This window comes from Marasmius oreades, chromosome 8 (assembly GCF_018924745.1).
Source record: "Marasmius oreades isolate 03SP1 chromosome 8, whole genome shotgun sequence".
Classification (NCBI taxonomy): domain Eukaryota; kingdom Fungi; phylum Basidiomycota; class Agaricomycetes; order Agaricales; family Marasmiaceae; genus Marasmius; species Marasmius oreades.
This window is the reverse complement of record NC_057330.1, coordinates 41,707-56,024: the sequence shown is the minus strand read 5'-3', so window position 1 is coordinate 56,024 and position 14,318 is coordinate 41,707. Positions and strand designations below refer to the sequence as shown.

Below are 14,318 nucleotides of genomic sequence, written 5' to 3'. Positions count from 1 at the left end.
TACATACATTTATTTTTACTAGTTGTTGTCATCCGCCGTACGCTGTATCGCTAAAAAACGCGTAAATCACTCTTGTAGCTACCAAGTTGGATATCTACCTACCTCCTCTTTGTCCGTTCTCAGGTTTCTAACGGATACCTGCTCGCAAGGAGGATATAAAGCAGACGGCTCTTTTTGATTGGGTTCTCTTATAAACAAAGTGTACTAAGTAGATAGCAATATCATCACCTTTCTGTTATATACGAGGAGAGATGACCGCTGGTGTTCTCAACGAGCGTTTTTTCAGCGATACGCAGCGTAAAGTCACGGACTAGCGATAAAGTTAAGGTGTAAAACAAGTTAAAGTGATTGATATTGTCCATACTGCTATAAGTACAGTACTGTGAGGCCTACAAAGTCTGTTGGGGAAACATTAGAAGCCTAAAAACCGAGCCGCTTTGGGGCCATGGCCGCCATTCTAAGTTACGGACTGGAAGGAAAAAACATCAAGGCAACGGTCCTATCACTTGGTTCCTCGCCTCAAACACCTGCCCAAATTGAATCCTGAGGTTGTCAGGCGCAACCTCTCCGTAATAAACATCAAAGGCGCTAGTCAAAAACTCGGTGGGAACGAAAGAAAAGAAGGTATAACCGGCGGTATGATTGAAACGAGTGTCTAGTTTAGGTTTCAAAACCTCGAATTTGAACGGGACCGTGATGAAGGAGTTGGCAGTTTCAATGTGGATGGGGGCTGTGCCGCCATTTTCGACTAGGGTGTCTTTGACCTACGTGAAAGAGAGAGGATCATGATTATGGATATGTTTTTGAATTTTGACAAGCCAAAGACTTACTGCGATAACCACCTCGGAAGCGAAGTTGGTGATACTAGTCAGACTGTCGGCGTATAAGATACTCCGAGCGATATCGAATAGCACATCGTCCTGGGAGATCACGTAACCTTGGCCATCGTCGTTCTTGACCACAGTCGGTTGAGAACCGTCCTTTTCGTCGATTTCGAACCAGAATTTGTTGATAGATTTGACAGGGTCGATACCGTTCACGACGAAATTGTACTGGAGCGCTGTTTTCCCAAATACTCTTCTGAAGAGAGTGGTACCGGTGATACGGTTGGAGGTGGTGGCGGGGGAGGAGCAGGTTCCTTGAGAGCATGATCCGTCTTTGTCCACCCAGACTAGTTTGACTTCTCTATCGGGATTGTCCTCGACGTCCAAAAGCTAAATCGGGGGGGATAATTAAATTTCAGTAATGTTGTGTAGGTGGAGCATAGGAGACGACTATGATCTTACCCTAAGAGTGGTCTGCATCAACAAAGTGTCGGAATCATTCGCGACTGATATACGAGCTTCTCCAACTTTGTAATCCCAGGGCTCGATGATGTCCGTGAGAGTGAATGAGGAAGAAACGGTGTTGATCATTCTCTCGAAGAGAGTAGCGCAGGTGTTGTTGAACGTTTCTAGAGAGGATAAGCTAAACAAACATCATAAGTTTCCTACTTTTTTTTTCGCAAACGAAGAACGGAAAAGACGGTACCTCTGCATCGTAGCGTTCCTGTCGCTCATGAATACTCGGAGGTCAGAGTGCATAGTGGCGTTTACCCCAACGACCAAAGGATTCTCGGTGGTTTCGTCAAGCTACTCGGTGACACTGAAGATCGTAAAATCACCAAATGTTGAAAATTAATAGTTGTAACTCTAGATGACTTACCCTCCATTAGTGAACATCGTAGTATTGCCCTTGAAAAACTGGAACGCTCGGTCCTTCAGGATATCAGGGAAATGTTGCTGCCTAACGCCACCCAGAGCATGACCGCACGCAGTGAGCGCAATCATCTCTGACTGAGTGAACCCTTGTTTCCTAAAAGATTCCGTGAGCGTATTGAGATCATGCTGAGGTTCGGGCGTTCCAAATCCTCCCGACGACCCGTCCGATCCTGTAAAGAATGTATGGTCCTCCGCATTCCAGGCTTGCCACTACTGTTCCGGCTGCCAGGATATCCGCCACTGCCAAGGGAGAAACAAGAAGGGTATTGTCCGTTGTTGAGATGACTCGTAAGGGGACAGACTTACAACCAAAGAATCGAGAGCCAAAACCTGTAAAATCCAAAATGCTTCTCTTCACTCCTATATTCCAAAAAAAAGTCTCAATAATGTGGAACGAAAGCCTCAGCGAACATCCACCTCTGGTCGGTCAAATTTATAGATGATAGATCCATCTAGTCCTCCAGTTCCATCGTCCACGTTATGCGTAGCCATATCATGGAACGCCTGGAAGGTTTTAGGAAGTATCAGTAATCCCCACCGTTAACCCTCATTGCCTGAAACTCACCAACCGAATCCATTGAGCCGCAACCCTCGTGTTTTCCCTAGGCGCGCAATTGAGAGTTGTATTCTCAAAGAAATTTAGCTCGAAGATGGTAGTGTCGACCCATTCCATCTGGCGATTAGGCCAATGGAACATTTTTGCTTGAGTCAATACGGCTACATTGGCACCGGCGAGCGCCATAGGAGTGAGGAGGCGCATTGGGGAGTTGACTCTGGAGAAAAGCTCGATTATATATGTAAGAATGTATATGCCAAGAACAGTGGGTATGTTGAACTATGCAGGGCATCCGCAGTTGAGGATACGATTCAGATGCTGTTGAGCGGCCTCAAAAACACTGAATTAGCTGCACGAGGTGTAGATCGATGTGGGTAGGAAAGGCCTGTCAAGCTTGAATTGATGGTTTTGTAACTTTATGGGAACACGGGCAATGTTAATGCACAGCAGTATTACAACGACCAACCCTCGGGCTGGTCTTGGGCTGTAGTAGTAAAAACAAAAGACTCCTTGCGCTCGAAGTGTTCGAAGGCGGTCGAGATAACCTGTATAACAAAAAGAAAGCCGGGAGCGTTAAATGAGCTGATTAAACAGACGCTTACGACCACGGTCATTTATGAATTAGGGCGCTGTCGATAGCCGACTAATCGAGCCTTGGAGCCTGTGTATAAGACTGCGGATCCTCCAGCAGAAGTTCGTGATATATAGTGACTTATTTGAACCATAGAATGAGGCGCTGTGGGAGTGTACACGAGGGTGATAGGGAAAATCACAGTCGGCGTTCGCCGGCGGAGTGCGAAAATGCCACGTTTGATCGGAGCTTCAACCTCGCGTCGCCCACGAGGTGTTCAAGCATTCTTACCTCTGACTCATTGAACGACCGTTATTCCAATCTACTTGGTGAGGCCCAACTCTTACCTATACAAGGTCGAACGATAGCGTTGGACTTCTCACAAACAATATTGGTTGTAGATGAAGTTTCTTCTCAGACGCACTCCGCAGTTTTTTGCTTCACCATCCTGACATCGCCAATCCTGGGGATTAAATGCGACCGCAGTAGACACTTGACCTTGAGGCACACGAGGCGCTGCGGGGAAGCCTGAATGTCGAAGTCGCGTGTAGTATAAGAGCCCCCCATTCCAGACAGATTTCATTAACAAACAGTATGTACACCCCTTCTCTGTCCTTCGCCATTTCATGGTTTCTAATAATCGTCGACTTTCAGACCACTGTTCATTCTCAACATCATGCACCAGGCACTTGGAATCTCTGAACTTCTTCAAAACATCTTTCAGTGGAGCGACAGAAGAACCAACGTTTCGAACGCACTTGTCTGCAAATTGTGGCAAAACGATGGACTGAATGCGGTTTGGCGTGTAATTACCGACCTTCGAGATCTTTTCAGGTTTTTTGGACCAACTACCACGCAGCATATTGGGCAATACGTACGCTGCTCATTGATTTGCATTGGCTGATATTTGGCTGAGCTCCATTTCCAGTGTTTTGAACCTCCGCTTACTCGCGAAAGATGGACGTTGTTTCAGGAACGCTATGCATGGCGCGTTCACAAACTACGTTGCGAACGTATGGATCCCGATGAACTTTCCCTACTCGACACGATCGCTCGATTTCAACATTCCAAGCCAGTATTTCCCAACCTCCAGGCTATCGAATGGCGTATTGGGCTCGACTCTTGTGGTTATGGAGATCACAGTGTCATCTTTATGCATTCGAGCGTGAGGAGTTTCCAGTTGTTTGTCAATAATGAAGTCGGATATGACATATTTAAGGAGTACTCGATCGCCGTCTCGGACTATATGCCGTCCTTGAAGGTGTTCCAAATAGAGGTGGGAAAAAACTCGCAAGCCGCACTCAACGCTTCATTGACTACATCACTTGGCGGACTTCGTTCCGTTGAAACGATAACTCTCCCTGCCTTCGCCGACCTTTCTTGCGCCTTCGACCATCTCACTCCTCTCAACGAGAGTTTGAGAACACTTCGATTTACCCGAGCATTCGAGGATGTTGGTAGCGAACAGATGCCTCCTCTCAATAGAGTCCGCGCCCTCCCTAACTTAACAGAGCTTTCCCTTCATACCCCTTACGAAACATTCACCCACTTCCTCCGCGAGAGCAATGACTTCGCACCCCGACTCTTGCGTCTGACAATCTCGTCTACATCCCGACGAAGAGAAGCGCCTTGTGCGATAAAAGACCTCCTAGAAGTGATATCCCACCAGTTTACGGGTATGCAAAGGCTAGCACTTCGATTTGATACGAGGTTCCCACCAGAAACCTTGCCTCAGACTCCTAATGTCGCCGAAGTTGTCCATTTCGTTCATATTGAACCAATCTTGGGTTGCAAAACGATCACTCATTTCGCGGTTACCCACCCGTTGCCTCTCGTCGTTCGCGAAAAGGATGTGGTCAAACTGGCTTCGTCGTGGCCCTCCCTTAGATCGATGGTTCTATGTGACGATCCTCAGGTTGAGGGTTTCTGGGAGATTCATGACCAGCTAAACCTCCGAGCTCTTCTGCCACTCAGTCGATCCTGTCCGCTGCTCGAGGAGCTTCGCATGCGTGTCGTCGCTGACATCCGTAGTGAGAACAGTACGGAAGAGGAGATTGTCCCTTTTCGACGTCTTACTACGTTCTCACCGGGAAACCAAACGCTTTTCTTCGAAAAGGTAGACGTGATCGGTGTAGCGATGTTCTTAAGCCAGCTTCTACCCACCAGTTGCGAAATCAAGTTTGATACGTGCTGGGATCCAGAAGGTAAAGCGATGATGACTTGGAACGGGACTTGGAGTGAGGTGAAAAAGGGGTTGGCGTACATTGAGGAGTACGAGAAGAGGGGGAAAGATAGGAAATGTTGGAAGCAGGTAGAAGTAGCGAAGAAGCCTAGTTGAGAAGTCGGGGAATTGAAATTCTAATCAAATTATGTGGGTATTTTGGTCAACATCCTCTCGTCCGTTTCGACCTTCCCACTTTTACTCTACCAGATATTTATCCGCGATGACTGGGCGGAGGCGTTGAATAATTGAGGTTGAAAATGTCTATTATGCCTCTTGAAATCCGTGTCCGCTTCCAATGTACGAGTAATTTTGCTGTATCACAATGGTATACATACGCCTATTCTACGCTGAGGCCTGGCCCGGATCTCCGTCAAGGTGTGGGAAAATTCGGCATGACTACCAAGCGTTAAAGCGTTATGTCACACTTTGTTCCAGACCGTCACCATTGGCTTCTATCTGCCCCTCTTCATAACATGGTTACACGCAAACGAAAGGCCTCAGAACTCAAGGAGGAACATCCCTCCACCAATAACAACAAGAAATCGCGTACCAGTGCCACTCAGACGCACGCCACACATACAAGTCCCATCGCACAACCAGGACCGAGCAACGAGCCTTCCTTAGCTGCAGAGGGTACTCCGAAATCTAAAGGAAAGCGAAAAGGGAAGGAAAAGCAGGCGAAGCCGGAGTCAGAGAAACGTCTGGCTCGATATAGAGGGCATTGTCCGATTAACGTTGAGGAAAGGTTGGATAGGGCCTTAGCTCAGAGGTGTGGTTTCTTTTCTTTCTTTCTAGGTAAAAAAGCTGACACTAGAGACTTCAGATTCTTTTTGATTCATCGAGAGCGCGAAGAGGGCTCATTGAGAGAGACTTTTACGGTCTCTGGATCCACTGGAAACGTATCTTTGTTCGATTCAGAGTGGCGTTGTTGAATGACTTACCTCAGAGGATTAGGTATACACAGTCGTTGTCGATAACTTGCCTCGTTGCGATTGCCCAGATGCGCTGAAGGGAAACCATTGTAAACATATTGTTTGTGTTTTTTCTGACTTTGTCAGTAACGTATTGACTCGTTTCCAGTTGTTCGTCTTTTTCAAGGTGTTCCATCTTCATAGAAGTTCTAGTCATTGGTACCAAAAGTATGCGTTGCCACTTACCATGCTCCTTCCACACCACCCACCATGTAATATTCTCCCAGAGCCCTCCTCAACTCGGAACTCCAAGAACTTTTCGATGCCGCGCCTGCTCCACCACAGCTACGCGGACACGGCTCCCTCGCTGACGACCGAATCATTGAAGCTTGGAAAGGTGTTACCGGAAGAGCTGATCCCTCGGGTTCGTTATCAGCAGTTCCAAGGAAATCCCGTGTTCATGTTTTCCGTTTACAGCAGCAGCGTCAAGTTCAACCGAAAACCGCCGTATCCCCACGCCAGAGGACGACTGCCCGATATGCTACGACACCATGCACGACCCGAGCAAAACCACGCTCGAGTCCCTCACTGGTGTGTTGGAATGGTGTAAGCGATGCGGGAACGCGGTTCATAAGCCATGTTGGAATAATTGTGAGTGTCTTTTCTGTATGTTGTTGGTAGGGCCTCCTGAAAGCTGACGCACTTCCTTAGACCTCGGATACCAACGAACGAAATCGACAGAAGCCACCAAATGCGTTTGGTGCCGTGCTCCGTGGTATCGTGAGTACCAGATCCAATGGTCGATACTACCCTTTCCTTCTCTGACATTCAAATACAAAGTGTCGGATTCTTCACCCAATAAAAGTGGTGGAAAGTCACAAGAAGGATACGTCAACCTTGCCGGCCTTCCTGGAATGGAGGATATCAATACTGCGAGAGATTATTCTACGTGTAAGGTATATACCTCTCTGTCATTTTCTTTGGTACTCACGTTCCTGGTAACGTTTTCCAGACCATTCTTACTCTCGTCGAAGGTACTCTCGTTACTAGGATGATGGCTATCATATACATATATTCCTTGCATTCAAATCTATACGCATTTTCAATCTAATTCAAACAATGTCCGTAATCTTCAATCAAAAGGCGAGTTTCAAAGACAGATCCACGATGGAGTGCCTTGATCATCTAGATCAACTGGAAAGTCCGGCGCTGCAGATGGAGCGGGGTAAGCGGGGTAAGCGGTGGGTTCGGGTGTGGGTTGACGAATGGTATTGTCCTGAATGTAAACGCTACTTGGAAACATGGGAACGATGGATGGTTGAACGGCGAGCTGGCTCGGACCCTTCCACATCCACGATCGTTTCCTTCACCCGCGTTTCCGATTGCGACTGAAATCCCCCACCCAGCTCCTTCTCGCTTCGTCAATCCAACTTGCTCCATCAACGAGCACCATGTATGATTTACTCACGGCGTATCGTAATGTCTTCAAATTTTTGACGAGAATTTGTTCTGAAGAGAGTCGTGATCGTGGGACTCTTACACAGTTCCAAAATTAAAGTTTTATGTCATGAGACCCGGAGTCGAAGTCTCCCGCCAAAAGCTCTTGTGAGTACACTCATCGGTATGTCCACAGATATACATTTATTCAAATGCGTAAAGATGGACAAAAAAGATGCTGTCACCAATCTCGAACGTGACCTTGTACACAACTATAAACAAACAGACTCCGTTCTTTCAGACATTTTTGTCTGCCCCAGGGCCGCCGAATACCCCTTCGTTTTCCCTACCATGCTCAGGCTGGTTCTCAGTATTGATCGACACACTATCTCCGGTTTCCCGGGTGTCCAGAGGCTCCTCCGACGGAATCACATCTCCCTCTCCACCTGCCTCTCCCTGATCCTCTTGATGATGCTGTTCATTTTCTTCGTCGCTCTCTGACTCAGTTCTCCAGCTTGCGCTTTCTGTCCCGGTCCGCGTTGCTCTTGTACCACCAGGCTCTGGGACGAGCCGGAAGTGATCTGGTGGCAACCGATGAGAATATCCTATATGCCGCAAAGCTTTTACCCAACGACTCCTGATACCAGAAAATTCCCCGCGATGGAAAGTGGGATCTTCAGCCAGTTTGTTATTCACAAACGTGAGGAAACCTACACCTGCATTCAGACTGTCGCGACCGGAATCACCTGCTTCAAGAAGAAGTAGCATAGGACGAGCAAATTGCTGGGAATTGATGTGTTCCGACAAGGCGTTGACCAAACTGTGCCGTTGACGCTGCCCTACTTCATCCCAACCCTCTTTGAAGGAATCCAGTATGGGCACGAGGGCCGACGTCTTTCCCGAGGTTTTCAATAATCCCATTAAACCCGAAACGGTCAACGGGAAGAAACCGGGTATTCGCTCGAATAAACGATCTGGACGGTGGCTCTGTACTTCGTCCAATGCAGATAGCCAATTCGGTATAATGTCTGTGAACGTCCAATCTCCATTTTGGTATAATTCCTCTGTGATGATTCTGCCATGAATAAAGCTCAAGAAACCAAACCCTTCCTCGGTGGTGACAAGGGTTGAGGTTTGTGAGTAGCTTCGGACATGACTGGTCAACGCCGTTACTAACGCGAGTTTGTCATAATGTCCACCATCGAGTTCAGAGGCAAAGCTCCACCCCGTGCTGTAAAATTCCAAGAATTCCAAACCCAACTTCCTCTCGAAAACAGGCGAAGAGGATGCTCCGGAAGAAAACGGCCGTTGACCAACACTCGTTGCGGGTGGCAACAAGAGTTTTTCGATGTGGTAAAATGGAAGTACGAAAGGGATTTTGGCTTGCAGGGGAATGTTCATCCGATAAAACTCGTGCGTGAGCTCGTACAGTAGCTTCCAGCCGATGGGATCATCACCCCAAGAAGCCAGGTAATAAAGCAGCTGAGTACATAGTGGTGATTCGAATGAGGTTGGCGATCCGGCTATGCTGTCTCTACCTTCTGGATCTAGTCCCACCCTTTGGCGTTCTTCACGGAAAAACTTGCTTGGGTTTGCTAACACTAGATCTAATTCGAACGTCTCCAGTTTCTTCCACGCAAGGAGTTTCCACTGGTCAAGGGCAGAGAAAGTCACGAGGGTTGCATGACTCAGTGACATATCACGATGGAGAATCGTCCTGAGATGCGGTACGAGTGACGGTGTATCCCAGTATGTCTTCAGTAACCATTGAGCGCCCTGCAGTTTATATACCGACGGGCCCGAGGGCTGATGTGCTGAAACGTTTGTAGCACACCAAGATCGAGCGACTCCCAGTCCGAAATAGCACGCAGATAGCTGTCCAACCTATCTTGGAACATCCCGAAGTTAGTATTCTTGGAGAGGCGGTAAATGAGTTGCTTAACAGGGGAAATGCTCAACACTGCCCGGGTATACAAGAATGCAACCCATGCAAGTGGAGTTTTGTAGGGACATATATAGTGTAGGGAAGGGAGGCGGTTGAGGATCGAAAAAGGATTGTCAGGAGGGTGAGTTGTGAGCGTAATACCAGTGAGAATGATTTGTAGGGCGGGTAGCACAACTGTGGTGAGATACAGGGTGTAAACGAGGCCGATGCCAAATAGAATAGGATTTCGCAGCCAAAACGCCTCCAATAAACCAGCAATAAATAGGAGGAGTGCAATCCCGAGAAAAAGTGGAATGTATGACAAGGCGCGGGGTATGCCCCAGCGTTGAAGGCTTTCAAAACGAAGGCGTTGGAGTACAAGTCCTTCGGCGGGGTTTTTTGTATGAGTGTACCTGGAATGCTCATGCAGCTACTGTCGGCACAGCATCCCTAGAGTGCTGCACGTTAACGACATGATGAGGCTCAAGAACCATTGACAGTTGATGCGTATGACCGAAGTGGATGGACAGAATAAAGGAGGGATAGGCTGAAGCGACGAGTTGTTATCGCTGAGCTTTTGTGAAATTTGGTTTAGAATGAAGACCATCGTAGCGGCAGGGTCCTCAGATAACCAACAATACGACTCGATTGTGAAAAAAGTCAAGGATACTGACATGATCCCGGCCTGAAGAAATGGTTTCGACTTAGCTAGGACAAGATTTGGTTCATAAGGATGGGTTGTATAAAGATGCGCAGTGGGATATGGAGAACATGATCCGGGATTGGAAAATTGCAGTGGAAAGGGTGAGACAGCTTGTGACAGCAATAGGCGGCGGGCTTGTCGTTGACTTCAGAGAGATAATCGACAGAGAAAACACCCCACAGCCGGCGGCACAGACTGTCCCAGGACGGAATTGGGGCGCTTGGTGCTGCATGGTTTAAACAAGGAATGATTAGGGATCTAATGGATAACATTCGTGTAGAAAAGATGTAACCCAACGTAGACTTGTAAACTGAAGAAGCTGGACCGAACGGATTTGACTAGAAGAATGGTAACCGAACATGGACGGCTCTACGGAGTCAGTACATCCAAACATAGCGGAGCGACGGGCGAAAATGACGTGTAGATGGAAGGATCACCACCAACATATATATATCAGTACCTGAACGTGCAAAAACTCACCTGATGTAGAACTCTCGACACAACTGGCGACTTTGGCATAGTAGCAAGTGTCGACGAATGAAGAGGTGAGGTCGAATGTGGATCAGCTTCCAGTTTCCAGCCTAAATAATCAAGCTCTCGCTCAGGTGTAGGAAAAGCCTTGTACTTTCAACTTGCCATAAAATCTCCATCTGTTGAGTAGCGGTTGAGGTCGAGACGGAGAAACACGGACTCGGAGTTTGTTGCCGATTGAGATTTCCGGCACATGACTCCCCGCAAAGCAAGTATAAATAGGTCCAAACCCTCACAAAGTTCCATCGCGGCGCCATCGGCTCGGCAACTATCTAAAACGGCGGAAAGGGTTACCGAGACTTTGATCCGATCCTGATCGTACGAAATGAAAGTGTCATATCGGGGAAGGAAGTATTATCTGATCTATATCTGATCTATCGGTTTCTATCAAGAGAGAAGGTAATAAGCGTTCATTTTAGTGAAGTAAAGAAAGAGAACTGAAACAAGAGAAAGAAAAAGAATAGGAAGGAACTTAGCAGGAGGAGGAGGAATGACGAAGGGGCCGGCAGGCTCCGCCATAATGTGCACTGGTGGGACTGGAGACGTCCGTAGAGGAAGTTATGGGCAGTCTTCATCATCTAGTCGCACAAGGAAAGGTACTTTACCTTGTAAGCTTTTCGTTTTCCTCTGCGTTATCCGGATAGAACTTAGGTAAACACTTGTTAGGGATATCCGCTAGCCCCGCGTAAGCAAATACCTATGCTCGGTGTATGGGGAAATGCTGTTTGTTGTCTGTGGAGTGTTAAAGACCGAGATCTTGAGTGGGAGATTATTCCCTTAGTGCGATCATTTGGTATGTGCCACCTCAATTGACACAAGTCTTTATTTCAACTTCCTTCTCTAAAGGTATTGCCATCGCACCTTGGGGTGTACTTTGTCAGGGAAAACTACTTTCAGATATCAAGCGGCGTCAAGAGTCGGGAGAGGGACACAGTGGGATAATCAAATCCGATACTTGGCATCAAACCGAAGACGAAATTCGCATCTCTCGTACGTTGGAGACAGTCGCAAAAGAAATCGGAGCGAAGAGTGTCACCGCTGGTTCGTTTTTCGTAACAAATTCTCGCTTGAGTCGTAATGGTAAGCCGTAGTACTTACAGTCGGTATCGCCTACGTCATGCAGAAGACCTCTTATGTCTTCCCTGTTGTCGGAAGACGCAAAGTTGAACATTTAGTTGAAAACTTGGAGGCATTAGATATCAAGCTCTCGGATGAGAATATCAACTACCTCGAGGTATCCTCCCGTTCCACGCCGGATTCCCGTATACTTTCATTGTGAGCCACGAGTCCTCGGGGCCGTAGTGATTTTGACGCACGCTTCCAATAGGGTGATGGACACCTCAGGCTGGAGTTTGACAGCCACGTAAAGGCCTGTCAGGCCCCCAAAAACGCGGTGAGAAAGGGGCCTTAGAGGCCTTCTACGCCGCCAAAGTTTCCAAGGCGCCGCGTGTTACGACTCTACGTGTTGTCTACCTGCTCCTACGACTCGCACGTATCCTGCTTCGCTGCTGCTTTTTCTCCTGTTCCCCTCTATCCCTCGCATCTTCTACTACCAATATGGGTCAGAATACGCAAATTCCACCTTCAACGGCGCCTGGAAATTGTGGAAACCATACACCAAATCTCGGAATTTGAGGTTGTTCGGCCTGCTGGTAGTACGTGCGCATACCTCTTCTTCCCTTCATTATTTGACCTTGTTCTCTATAATATCTAGGATTTTTTAGTATCTCTAAGCTACGACAATACCAAATGATATGGTGCTTAGACTCGTCGAACTACTTCACATCCTCTTCTACGACTCACCTATTCCTCCCCGCCACGCCCTGAATTTCTACTCCCTCTATCCCTCGCATTAGCCAGCAGTCTAGGCCACAGTGTACAGCTCAACTCTCTCGGAACCTTGGTGCCAGGAAACCGCCTAGTGAGGTGCTACTGCGTGGTAGGTAGGTATACATCTTGTCCCTTTCGTTATCTGACATCTATAAACTTCAGGAAATTCATTGTACTTGATATCTGAAGGCCAAATTACATTCAGGATCATAGGGTGTCGTGTTTTAGGTTGACACGGTCTGGGTGGTGTTACAGGTGTGACACCGAAATAATTTTCCTAATTCTGCCTCCCGACCTTACCAGTTTTTTTAAATAATTTAACCTGATTTATATGAACTATCTCAAACCCGCCTTGTATTGTAGGTTTCGACAATCGGATACAGATACGGCACTGTATAACCGTAACCGGCGAGACCGTCTATATGGTTACGGCGTGCAGCCCTACTTTCAATATCCCCATCATCAATGACGGTCAACAGGTGTGTCCACCAGGATTGACCTTCCACTCCGTTACATTCTAATCAATATCTCTATTCAGAATAGAGCTACTTAGAACGTGAGTAAAGCCCGCCCCTGCCACAGCCTACACTAGGTTTGAGGCAGCATCTACACCTTGGTCAACCCAGAATCTCCACCATCGGGCCGTGCATCCTGAGGACTCGCCAGTGCGTACAATTAAGTGCACTAGGATTCGTGGTATATGCTCAAATCAGTTCCCGCCATTGGCAAGGATGCTTTACCAGACGAGTGTGAGGGCGCTATCGAAGAATGGTTGGTAGGTAGTATGATATCCGATATTGTATGTACTTTACATTTCAAGAATATATATACTTCCGCAACGTGGTTCAGACTATGGCTACAGCAGTCCAATTGAAATAATGAAAGGAGAAAAGAAAAGAACCAAACTGGTTGTCACTGGCGCCGGCATGCCAGCTATTCAGTAACCGGCACTTTTAGGAGACTTGCCGCAACAAAAATTGTTAATGTATAATATAACACTCACTCAATCACTTCTTCCTGGGCTGAAATTCATTGGTATTATAGTATAATTAATCTATCAATTTTTGAGGACAACTGGACACTCAGATAATAGCTCACGAAAAAGTAAGAAACCGGTGCACCACGAGTATTCCGACATAACTACTAAGCTGTTGGACGTGCACTCCAGACTTTTCCATTGGCCGTCAAATATCAAGTAAACGTGCCAAATCAATATTCCTCGAAGTTTGTTTAAGATCTACAGAGGAATGTTCAGCACAACTCTTAAGATGAAGGTGACTATGGTTTGCGCTCTCCACTAATGCGAAGATATGGGTCAAATCACATGCCCAATTTTCTTACCTTTTCGTTTTCTGTATTGTGAGCCCCTGTTCATCCCCAAAAGTTAGTGGGCTTCTTATAATATGCCATTGACAAACATCACTTCAGGTATAAGGGAGGGCATGAATATCTCGCCAACAGGAAAGAAATTTATGTTTCGGAAATCTCCTCAAACTTCCGGTTAATCAATGGCCGGTGTACCGGTAACAAGTTCGGACGTCCCTCACTGACATTTTTCGCCGACACGTCGCCTTCAGTTACTTTGCTTTGTGTTCAGTAGATACATATAACATGGGAGACTAGCGTTCGATCAAATCAAGACCACATACTATATCATACCATGACTAAACCATTACCGTTCCCGGCGAAGCCTAACAACTTCATGGCCCAAACGTTTTGCTGCTACCGCTGAATGTCAACTTTGAATAACGCAAAGTACTCCTTAGTGGAGTCTGCAGGTCCTTGAGATGTTCAACAATCAAGGAGGGAGAGAAGCAAGATGAGCTGTAATGGTCACGATAGGGCATAAATTATATACACACCAGAAAAAG

The 14,318-nt window shown here is 47.0% G+C and overlaps 6 protein-coding genes across 6 annotated transcripts; 3 read left to right on the top strand and 3 right to left on the bottom strand.

The window, feature by feature from the left end:
* Window positions 1-485: 485 nt before the first annotated feature.
* E1B28_011942 (uncharacterized protein) lies at window positions 486-1,829 on the bottom strand (the record flags this gene model as incomplete). Its single annotated transcript, XM_043157001.1, has 4 exons — window positions 486-764; window positions 831-1,214; window positions 1,287-1,467; window positions 1,705-1,829. 4 exons carry the CDS (start codon window positions 1,827-1,829, stop codon window positions 486-488), a joined length of 969 nt encoding a protein of 322 aa, XP_043004366.1.
* Window positions 1,830-2,162: 333 nt separating this feature from the next.
* E1B28_011941 (uncharacterized protein) lies at window positions 2,163-2,520 on the bottom strand (the record flags this gene model as incomplete). The annotated part of the gene is made up of 2 exons (XM_043157000.1): window positions 2,163-2,264; window positions 2,326-2,520. The coding sequence occupies 2 exons, from the start codon at window positions 2,518-2,520 to the stop codon at window positions 2,163-2,165; spliced, it is 297 nt and encodes a 98-aa protein (XP_043004365.1).
* Window positions 2,521-3,180: 660 nt separating this feature from the next.
* E1B28_011940 (uncharacterized protein) lies at window positions 3,181-5,396 on the top strand. Its single transcript, XM_043156999.1, has 5 exons — window positions 3,181-3,216; window positions 3,289-3,479; window positions 3,542-3,761; window positions 3,816-5,258; window positions 5,319-5,396. The coding sequence occupies exons 3-4, from the start codon at window positions 3,564-3,566 to the stop codon at window positions 5,223-5,225; spliced, it is 1,608 nt and encodes a 535-aa protein (XP_043004364.1). The 5' UTR covers window positions 3,181-3,216; window positions 3,289-3,479; window positions 3,542-3,563; the 3' UTR covers window positions 5,226-5,258; window positions 5,319-5,396.
* A 143-nt stretch (window positions 5,397-5,539) lies between these two features.
* E1B28_011939 (uncharacterized protein) lies at window positions 5,540-7,183 on the top strand. Its single transcript, XM_043156998.1, has 9 exons — window positions 5,540-5,880; window positions 5,935-6,010; window positions 6,066-6,143; window positions 6,192-6,250; window positions 6,310-6,446; window positions 6,500-6,673; window positions 6,734-6,802; window positions 6,863-6,973; window positions 7,035-7,183. The coding sequence occupies exons 1-9, from the start codon at window positions 5,585-5,587 to the stop codon at window positions 7,070-7,072; spliced, it is 1,038 nt and encodes a 345-aa protein (XP_043004363.1). The 5' UTR covers window positions 5,540-5,584; the 3' UTR covers window positions 7,073-7,183.
* Window positions 7,184-7,756: 573 nt separating this feature from the next.
* On the bottom strand, window positions 7,757-10,605 carry E1B28_011938 (uncharacterized protein; the record flags this gene model as incomplete). Its single annotated transcript, XM_043156997.1, has 2 exons — window positions 7,757-9,343; window positions 10,567-10,605. The coding sequence occupies 2 exons, from the start codon at window positions 10,603-10,605 to the stop codon at window positions 7,757-7,759; spliced, it is 1,626 nt and encodes a 541-aa protein (XP_043004362.1).
* Window positions 10,606-11,316: 711 nt separating this feature from the next.
* On the top strand, window positions 11,317-11,896 carry E1B28_011937 (uncharacterized protein; the record flags this gene model as incomplete). Its single annotated transcript, XM_043156996.1, has 3 exons — window positions 11,317-11,410; window positions 11,464-11,658; window positions 11,709-11,896. The coding sequence occupies 3 exons, from the start codon at window positions 11,317-11,319 to the stop codon at window positions 11,894-11,896; spliced, it is 477 nt and encodes a 158-aa protein (XP_043004361.1).
* Window positions 11,897-14,318: the final 2,422 nt, after the last annotated feature.